This window comes from Anguilla rostrata, chromosome 8 (assembly GCF_018555375.3).
Source record: "Anguilla rostrata isolate EN2019 chromosome 8, ASM1855537v3, whole genome shotgun sequence".
Lineage (NCBI taxonomy): Eukaryota > Metazoa > Chordata > Actinopteri > Anguilliformes > Anguillidae > Anguilla > Anguilla rostrata.
The window spans coordinates 55,842,420-55,852,419 of NC_057940.1; the positions used below are offsets into that span (position 1 = coordinate 55,842,420).

The 10,000-nt window shown below is 50.1% G+C and overlaps 2 protein-coding genes across 12 annotated transcripts in view; one reads left to right on the top strand and one right to left on the bottom strand.

Annotated features, from left to right (window-relative positions):
* The window catches only part of wu:fc38h03 (acetylcholinesterase collagenic tail peptide), a 13,683-nt gene extending 13,008 nt beyond the window's left edge, over positions 1-675 (top strand). For 4 of the 9 annotated variants that reach the window (XM_064349111.1, XM_064349117.1, XM_064349112.1 and 1 more), the window contains one exon: positions 219-664. In XM_064349111.1, the coding sequence (XP_064205181.1) occupies positions 219-458 (240 nt within the window). In that variant the 3' untranslated portion in view covers positions 459-664. Of the gene's footprint in view, positions 1-218 lie in introns of all 9 variants that reach the window. The other 5 variants (XR_010332132.1, XM_064349116.1, XM_064349115.1 and 2 more) reach the window with 5 other exon arrangements.
* Positions 676-4,235: 3,560 nt separating this feature from the next.
* Positions 4,236-10,000, bottom strand: part of LOC135262181 (neurofilament heavy polypeptide-like) — a 5,892-nt gene continuing 127 nt past the window's right edge. Inside the window, exons 1-8 of one of the 3 annotated variants that reach the window (XM_064349088.1) lie at positions 9,973-10,000; positions 8,510-8,626; positions 8,198-8,353; positions 7,859-7,977; positions 7,346-7,495; positions 6,892-6,932; positions 6,714-6,790; positions 4,236-5,776 (exon numbers count right to left, since the gene is read on the bottom strand). The exon at positions 9,973-10,000 is cut by the window's right edge and continues 127 nt beyond it. In XM_064349088.1, coding sequence (XP_064205158.1) covers positions 4,545-5,776; positions 6,714-6,790; positions 6,892-6,932; positions 7,346-7,495; positions 7,859-7,977; positions 8,198-8,353; positions 8,510-8,626; positions 9,973-10,000 — 1,920 coding nt within the window. In that variant the 3' untranslated portion in view covers positions 4,236-4,544. Of the gene's footprint in view, positions 5,777-6,713; positions 6,791-6,891; positions 6,933-7,345; positions 7,496-7,858; positions 7,978-8,197; positions 8,354-8,509; positions 8,627-9,733; positions 9,941-9,972 lie in introns of those variants that run through there. The other 2 variants (XM_064349087.1, XM_064349086.1) reach the window with 2 other exon arrangements.

Sequence of the window (10,000 nt, forward strand, 5' to 3'; positions counted from 1 at the left end):
AGATTGGTTTAAAGGAAGAGGAGTTGATCAAAGAGCCAAAGAGATCGGTAAAGAGCCAAAGAGATCGGTAAAGAGCCAAAGAGATCTGTAAAGAGCCAAAGAGATCTGTAAAAAGCCAAAGAGATCTGTAAAGAGCCAAAGAGATCTGTAAAGAGCCAAAGTCCCCCTTATTTCAGACAGTAGATCAGCTGACTAACTTTTTATTTGGCCTGTCGCAGATTTTTGTGGTTAACAGTGAAGAGGAGTTGGATCAGCTGCACACAGAGAATGCGCTGGCCTTCCGGAAGGATCAAAGGACACTCTATTTTAAGGATGAGGATGGATGGCAGCCGATCAAGGTATCCCAGTGGAGTGTGCGTCGCTGGCCTTTCATTGGTGGTCATATGCCAGGGGAGTGTGAGTCGCTGGTGTCTGATTGGTGGTCATGTCCCAGTGGAGTGAGAGTCGCTGGTGTCTGATTGGTGGGTCATATCTCAGGGGAGTGTGAGTCGCTGGCCTCTCATTGGGGGGTCATATCTCAGGGGAGTTTGAGTCGCTGGCCTCTCATTGGTGGTCATATCCCAGTGGAGTGTGAGTCTCTGGTGTCTCATTGGTGGTCATATCCCAGTGGAGTGTGAGTCTCTGTTGTCTCATTGGTGGTCATATCCCAGGGCAGTGTGAGTCGCTGGCGTCTGATTGGTGCATATCAGACTGTCAGTCGCTGCCTCCAAGCGTGGCATGATTTCAGGGGAGGGGGTCGCTGGCCTTCATTGGGGGTCAGATCCCGGGAGTGTAAGTCCTGTGTATGGTGGTCATATCCAGGATGTACGCGCTGCGATCTGATTGGTGCTTTACGCCCTTCCAGCTGCCCGTCCTCTCCACCTCAGCCGCGCGGCGCCCTCTGGCCTGCAGACCGTCGGGACCCTGTCCTTGCCACAGATCTCCCCGCCGGCTGCATCCTGTTCCCCACTCCCCACTCGCCTCCCCCCCCTCTCCCCTCCCCCTCTCCCTCCCCCCTCCCCTCTCCCTCGCCCCCTCTCCCTCCCCTCCCCTCCCCCTCTCCCCCTCCCTCGCCCTCCGCCCCTCTCCCTCGCCCCTCTCCCCCTCCCCTCTCCCCTCCTCCCCCTCTCCCTCTTTCTGAAGGGCACGGGTTGTTTTAGTGACACACAATGTCCGGATTTTACTGAATATTTTGATTGTCCCATCACTGTTTATTGGACAGTTTAGACTTAAATATGAAGATAGTTTGGTGATTTGGTGACTAAGTAGTCTCTCTCCCTCTCTCACTGTCTTTCTGAAGAGAACAGGTTGTTATAGTGACACAAAATGTTTTACTGAATATTTAGATTTTGCCATCACTGCTTATTGGACAGTTTAGAATTAAATATTAAGAAGGTTTGGTGATGTGACAAAATAGTCTCTCTCCCTCGTTCCCTCCCTCCCTCCCTCTCTCTCTCTCTCTCTCTCTCTCTCCCTCCCTCCCTTGCAGAGTGCCAGAGGGCGTATTGTGGTGATGGGTATCGTTATGAGGGGGTGGAGGAGTGCGATGGGAAAGACTTTGGTTTTCACACCTGCAAAACCTTCCTTCCTGGGTTCGTTCTCCTTCACTTTCATTTGCAGATTCAATATATTACTGCATGTGTACAGTCTCTGTCGTGATGATTACAATCTCTGCTCTGGATGATGTACACGTCTCCTGTCTGTGATGATGTACACATCTCTGCTCTGTGATGATGCACACGTCTCTGTTCTGTGATGATGTACACATCTCCTGTCTGTGATGATGTACACATCTCTGTTCTGTGATGATGCACACATCTCCTGTCTGTGATGATGTACACATCTCTGCTCTGTGATGATGTACACATCTCCTGTCTGTGATGATGTACACATCTCTGCTCTGTGATGATGTACACGTCTCCTGTCTGTGATGTACACATCTCCTGTCTGTGATGATGTACACATCTCCTGTCTGTGATGATGTACCCATCTCTGCTGTGTGATGATGTGGAGCACATTTATTTGGGAATATCCGATGATGTCATTCATGCCTCTTCCATTGTTTCCTAGGTCATTTGGCCAGCTGAAGTGCACTACGTTCTGTACTATCGACTCAACAAACTGCAAGTATTTCACTTGAGTGCTCAAAGGACTGAGACAACCTGAAAAACTACAGAACCATTGCCTACATAACCCATAGTCCCTATATCACCAACTGTTCTTCCTTGCTATTGAACCAGGAGCTTGCTCTGTTGATGTCTGGACAGGCATTGGAACACTGCATTCTGTCTTAATCACTCAATCAGGATTTAGCTGTCCCGCCCCGCCCCGCCCCGCACCGCCCTGCCCCCAGCTGGCTTATTGTATTTCACATGGGGGGGGGGCTGGTCTCTGTGGGAGGGGGCGGAGCGATGAGCATCTGCAGAGCAGCCAGTCTCCTGCCTGGAAACATGGGAGGAGTATAATCAATACAAAGACAAATGTGATTGGCTGAGAGAACATGGCTGTGAAATCATCGGGACAGTTGATTGGTCCAGATTTTTTTTTCAAGCAGAATCCATGGCGATTGCAGCATTTCCTGCTACTGTTGTTCAGCAGGAGACCTGCTCACCTGTGCAGTAAGTCTCCCCCCTGACTGCCCCCTGCTCCTTACTGCCCCCTGCTGGAGAAGATATTCAGGTTGTGTTTTTGGCACGAGGAGGGTGTTAAATGCATCGGTCCTGAGGAGTGCTGAACTGAACCTGCATATGGAAACTGTTTGGGTAACGTGAGATACAAGGCCATTACTGTCCTGGCACGAGGGCAGAGCTCTCTAGTGACACACATCTTAAACCGGATTGAAGTTCTCAGAATAGGAAGAGCAGTGTCACATGTCCATCTGCTGGAGACACGCCCAGTATCCGGATACTGGACTGGGTCAGAGGTGAACCCGGGAACTGCTACTGCTACTGTGGCTGTAAATAGGCTCTCCCCCCCCCACTGAATTTCACCTTGTGTATTTATCCAGGGTCCCCTCCTCAGTCACACCTGTATATATACAAACCACACCTGTACACCAGTTTACAGACCATACCTCTCACAGGCACACCTGTACACCTGTTTACAGACCATACCTCTCACAGGCACACCTGTACACCTGTTTACAGACCATACCTCTCACAGTCACACCTGTACCCCTGTATACAGACCATACTTCTCACAGTCACACCTGTATACAGACCATACTTCTCACAGTCACACCTGTGCACCGGTGATATGTACAGCTGTATTAGCAGGTTGTTCTTGGGGCTGCAGGTGACCCCTCTCGGCCGTGTGTTCTTGTAAATTATGATGATGTCATAATGCACAGGTAATTTAGCCTGGTTTTATTTCCAGTTTATCGCTAGCCTCTGCTTGTCTGTGCCTTCGAAACGCAGATGGTTCTGTAAAATGCATCATATCATTATAAATAAATGCATAGCTAATTGGTGCTCCTCTTAAAGGAGGATCTGACCCAAATTCACTTTTACTCACTTTCAGAAACTGTGCCTGTTGTGAACTTGATTTACAGGATGAGGTCCAGTGATTTTTTTAAATGTTGATTTTTATTTATTTTTTGGTCATGTATAGATTGTTGACAGGTGGGTAAAACGCAGGTGTAGATTCTGAAGTGAGGCTGGCCTGAGAGAGACACGAGTCATGTGATGTGGATTTTGAAAGGGAGAGAGCCTCACTGCTGGGCCTCGTCTAAACAGTAAACAGAGAAGCCGTCACCGTGGGCAACACTCGGTTATATGATCTCTGTAACCATGGACACAGGTCAGACAGGAAGTGGGCAGGAAGCCAGGAATAAGGAAAGGCCAAGGACACACTTTAGCACACACACACACACACTATATACTCACACTCGAACACACACACACACGCACACACACTATGTACTCACAGTCACACACACTGTAGCAACAGAGATGTCAAGGTCAGCATCCCCCCCCACTCCCCTTTCATTCATAGCTCAGGAGGTAAGAGCGGTTGACTGGCAGTTGGAGGGTTGCCAGTTCGATCCCCTGCCCTGGGCTTGTCGAAGTGTCCCTGAGCAAGACACCTAACCCCCTAATTGCTCCCAATGAGTTGATTGGTACCTTGCATGGTAGCCTTTCACCATTGGTGTGTGTGTGAATGGGTGAATGAAAGGCGTCAATTGTAAAGCGCTTTGGATAAAAGCGCTATATAAATGCAGTCCATTTACCATTCACATACATAAAACAGAGAGGAAATGAGAGAGGATTTTTTTATTGAACTTGCAGTGAGTTCCTGCTGGAGTTCCTGTCCGTACAGGTCGCTGCACTGGAGGGAATCGTGCACATCTGTGCGGCTGAAATATCTACAGCAGACAGGTGTATTATACTGGGGGAGCTGGTATATTATAATACAGGGGGGGGGGTGTATCATAGGGGGGGGCTGGTGTTTACTGTGAGGTATTGGCTGTGGTGGAGTCCCTGTGATATCCTGATGGTTAGTTTTGGTCCCGCAAGGTTGTGTAATCTTGGGGCCCAATGCATGATAGGTCCCTGAATATTGGGGGTTCATGGGGGAGGATCTTCATTATTCTGTATCACAGCACTGAATGATACATCCACTTGCTCTTCCTCCTCCCCCTCTTCCTCAGGCTGGGCAGGGCACACTTTGTGTCTTTCCTTGGGAATATCTTCCTGATGTTCCATACTCTGGGCTGGACTGGCTTCCAGTTCCACACTCTGGGCTGGACTGACTTCCTGTTCCTCATTCTGGGCTAGGCTGCCTTCCTGTTCCTCACTCTGGGCTGGACTGACTTCCTGTTCCACACTCTGGGCTGGACTGATGTCCTGTTCCTCATTCTGGGCTGGACTAGCTTCCTGTTCTGCACACTGGGCTGGACTAGCTTCCTGTTCCTCATTCAGGGCTAGACTGACTTCCTTTTCCTCATTCTGAGCTGGACTGACTTCCTGTTCCTCAGTCTGGGCTGGATTGACTTCCTGTTGTGCACACTGGGCTGGACTGACTTCCTGTTTCTCATTCTGGGCTGGATTGACTTCCTGTTTCTCATTCTGGGCTGGATTGACTTCCTGTTTCTCATTCTGGGCTGGACTGACTTCCTGTTTCTCATTCTGGGCTGGACTGACTTCCTGTTCCTCATTCTGGGCTGGACTAGCTTCCTGTTCTGCACACTGGGCTGGACTAGCTTCCTGTTCATCATTCTGGGCTGGACTGACTTCCTGTTCCTCATTCTGGGCTGGACGGACTTCCTGTGCCTCATTCTGGGCTGGACTGACTTCCTGTTCCACCCTCCGTGCTGCACTAACTTCCTGTTCCTCATTCTGTGCTGGACTGACTTCCTGATCCTCATTCTGGGCTGGACAGACTGCCTGTTCCTCATCCTTGGCTGGACTGACTTCCTGTTGCTCATTCTGGGCTGGACTGACTTCCTGTTCCACCCTCGGTGCTGCACTAACTTCCTGTTCCTCATTCTGTGCTGGACTGACTTCCTGATCCTCAGACTGGGCTGGACTGATTTCCTGTTCCTCATTCTGGGCTGGACAGACTTCCTGTTCCTCATCCTTGGCTGGACTGACTTCCTGTTGTCCCTCAGTTTGAATGATGCAAACATCTTGCATTGTAGAAATTGCCTTGTCCTCCGCCTCAGTCTCTTCTCCCTGTTCCATCCCTCCTTTTACTAGCTCCACCCCTTCTCCAACATGCTCCGCCCCGCGTGGCCCTTGTCTGTCCTGGGAAGGTGTGTCTGTAGTCTCTGCAGGGTGATCTTCTGCAGGAAGAGTTTCTATGAATCACAGACCACACACTGTTAGGGCAGTATAGCCGGAGGCCGTCACTCAACCAGATGTTTTATGACATCACTTATTCAGACTGCTTTATGACATCACTCCTCCCACATGGAACACAATGAGCTTGACCCCACCATGGGCCTGTCATCCAATCAGGCTCCTCCTCAGCTGGTAAACTTGTGGTCATAGTCACATGACAGCTCATAGCGTTAAGAGGGCTACAATGTGCTGAGGAGAATGTAAACAAGCAGAGCTCCTGATCCACGGGCCCACCAGGCCTCTGTGATTGGGAAATGTTAGGTGTGTGAGCTCAGTGATTGGGCAGTGCTGGCTGTGTCGGCTCAGTGATTGGGCAGTGCTGGCTGTGTGAGCTCTGTGATTGGGCACTGCTGGATGTGAGAGCTCTGTGATTGGGCAGTGCTAGGTGTGTGAGCTCTGTGATTGGGCAGTGCTGGATGTGTGAGCTCTGTGATTGGGTAGTGCTAGGTGTGTGAGCTCTGTGATTGGGCAGTGCTAGGTGTGTGAGCTCTGTGATTGGGCAGTGCTGGATGTGTGAACTCTGTGATTGGGCAGTGCAGGGTGTGTGAGCTCTGTGATTGGGCAGTGCTAGGTGTGTGAGCTCTGTGATTGGGCAGTGCTGGCTGTGTGGACTCAATGATTGGGCAGTGCAGGGTGTGTGAGCTCTGTGATTGGGGAGTGCAGGGTGTGTGAGCTCTGTGATTGGGCAGTGCTGGCTGTGTGAGCTCTGTGATTGGGCAGTGCTAGGTGTGTGAGCTCTGTGATTGGGCAGTGCTGGCTGTGTGAGCTCTGTGATTGGGCAGTGCTGGGTGTGTGAGATCTGTGATTGGGCACTGCTGGATGTGTGAGCCCTGTGATTGGGCAGTGTTGGATGTGTGAGCTCTGTGATTGGGCAGTTCTGGGAGAAGGACTTACCGTCATGTTGGGAAGGCGTGGCTTCAGCAGTTGACCCAGAGTGGCCACGCCCCTCTGCTTCGTTAGGCTCCGGCCTCCTGAGGAAGCAAGGTAGACAGAGGTCAGAGGTCACAGAGGGGTGGGGCACTGAAATCTGTAGTCCTTCATTCTAAGACAGGTGAGACAGGTAAATGCTTACTGTTCTGATTGGCTGGGACTGGGCTGGGCTGGACCTCTGACCTGCAATACACAGAAACAGAGGAGTCAGACAACAGAACAGAAATGCTCACAGAAACTCCCCCTAACTACAGTCACACCTACTCCGCCAACAGCCTGCTCGTAACCTCACACCGGCCGCCTCCATACAGGTGTCGTGTGTGTGTGTGGGATGATGACTGGAGCAGGCCTCAGGGACTGTGTGTTTCCCTTTTCATCAGGTGGGCTGGTGATGGGGTTGTGGTGTGGGGTTGTGTGTAGGTGGCTGGAGCTGACCTTGTGCGTGTGTGTACTGTTGGTCTCTACATGTGTGGTGTGGCTGAGTCCTTGTTGGTGATTGGGTCAAGTGTGGTGTGTGAGTCAGGTGGGCTGGGCTGACCTTGTGCAGTGTGCTGGTCCCCACAGTGGGGTTGTGTAGTCAGGTGGGCTGGGCTGACCTTGTGCAGTGTGCTGGTCCCCACAGTGGGGTTCTGGGGGGGAATTCGCAGCTGCAGGTCCGAGCTGAAAGAGCGACTGGCAATGAGCAGACACTCCTCCAGGGTCCTGAGGAAGGAGCTACAGGTGGACCTGACCATGTCTCCTCGGTCCTGTAACACACACACACACACACACAAACACACACACACACACGTACACACACAAACATGCATTAGACGCACAAACACACATAATATACACACACACACATTGTGAACACATTATACACACATTGGGCCTAATTTATCAATATTTTCTTGAAAACCACATAATTAGAAACAAATTAACAGACTCCACCAGTTTTATAAACTTATTTTAATAAACCATAGATATGTGATGAGTCCAAATTCTGTGGGTGCTGGTGCACCAACCACTAGGGGGCAGGAGAGAACACACTTTTAAATATACAAAGATGAACACTGGGTGACTATTGAATCTTGCATTGACTCTGGCGCCCTCTGCTGGCGGCTCACCCCCATTGCGGTGCCAGGCTCCTCCTCCCTGATCCGGCCCACCTGCTCGCAGAGCAGGTCGCAGTACAGACGCAGCTCTGACATCTTGGCCTTCAGCGCCTCTGCGTTCTCCTGCAGCTCTACGGCGAGACACAGGTCTGCTAAGCACTTTATATCTATGGTATAAGATAATCCCGTACTTCCGCAAATACGGTAGTGGTGATCTATTGCATTTCAATGGCAGGGATGATATAAAATTTAGCTGTGTCCAAAAATCGCACCCTACTGACTATATAGTGCTGTAGTACTTGAGTAACTGTGATTGGGATGATCTAGTACTAGAGTATCTGTGGTACTTGCCTTTCTCTATCTTGGTCCTGTTGTCCGTCAGGCAGGCCTTGGCCGTTCCCATGGCGACCAGCCATCTCTGCCTCTCCGCAGCGTTAAGGGCGCGGAGGTAAAAGTACTGCTGCCCTGGGACGGTCAGGTCGACCCTCTTGGTGTCTGAGGAGTGCACTGCAGTTGGGGCGGAGGTGAAAGGTGACTCAGCGTTAGACTGAAAGCAGCACGCTGTTGCATAGCCTACCAGCAGAAATGTTGTTTTTGATCCTGTAAAAACGGTTGAAAGTTACAGCTGTGCAAAAGAGGCGGTTCCTGAGAAACGGGGCTCACCTTGTATTTCGCAGGCGGAGATCTGCAGGCTGCCCTTGCTCCCTTTCCAGGCCTCTTCCTGAGAGTCGTAGTAGGACAATGTTCCTCCGTCCAGGACGAACCAGCGCGGCTGCCAGCCTGAGGCGCAAATGGAAACATCGTGTCAGGCTTCGGAACCGCCATGAGCTCGAGCCAACCGGCGGTTAAAAAAAAAACGGCACTGCAACAAGTGAACTTAACAACAGGTGCTCTGGAAGGGAGGACGGACGAGGAGCAAACCAAAACGGAGCTGAACGACCCTGTCCTCTCTTCTGTGCATAGAGCACTGCATTGTGGGATTCATTCTTGCAGAAAGCCTGCAATTTGTAGCCTTGGTCGGGGGGGGGAGGAAAACACGAGGGACCAAGAGAACGTAACGTTGCTCCCTCTCTCCTCAGAAATTGTAGCCGAAATTACCATATTTCATACAGGCGTTTTGAGGATTCCCCCCCTTGAAGCGAAGGGAACGACTGGGAACCCGTGGAAAACAAGCACCCTGTTTGTCACTCCTTGCTCCAGTCCAACGCTGGATCTCACCCTCAGAATTTATGTAAATTTTGTTTCCACAGGTCGGATAAACCAAAACCCGCGAGTGTATAATCATCAATATTGCAGATGCACCTTCGCGCACTGTTTACTCTAGTATTTGACAAAAGACTCGTTACAAATATAAATAAAATATGAGTTATGGAGTAGGCTTCGTTTATTCATCACCCCGCCTATACTGTACATTAAACAATCACGTTATCGATAAAACCAAAACATAAATCCGGAAAAATTAAGTTTGCATTAAAAGAATTTTTAACATTTAGATTTTTTGAGCCGTCTATGGAGTAAAATACATATTCCCTTCATGGGTTCGGCGTTCAACAAACTGACATTTGTTGGAAACAACGACTTGGCTCTTGTGTTTAGAATCTTTGAACTCACACCAGAGTTGCAGCCTGCCACGCGAATATCTATTTTTCTTTTTAAAAATGTTGGCAAGGAAAGAATCGGACCGCGGACTCATCAAAAATGGAATATTAGGCGACACTTCATGGATGCCGTCCACAGCGCCTCGAGCTCGCGCAGGGGTTGCAGCGCGCGGTGGTAAACTAGATTTAGCCTCAAACAAGTTAATATAGCCAGCACGCTAAGTAAAATTCAGCGTCTTTTGCTCAACCAAATTTTATCACTTATGCCCCGTGTCTGCATTCCACTTACGGTTTAAATAATACTGGCTGGGCTGTAAGATGCGTTTCTCAGAGACGCCGCCCCTCATCTAGCCGAGGTCGGAACACTGTCCCGTCGCCATTCATTCCCATCAATAGAAACCGTTCTACTGTACCAGTGCCTTGCACGCACGCACACAAAAGTGCAGATACGAATTGGCTATCCGCCTGCATATACGAGTGACACCATTGTCCGTTTCACGATAACAGCACGAGTCCAGTCACACATACCACTCAGGTAGTTAGTCCACTTATACAG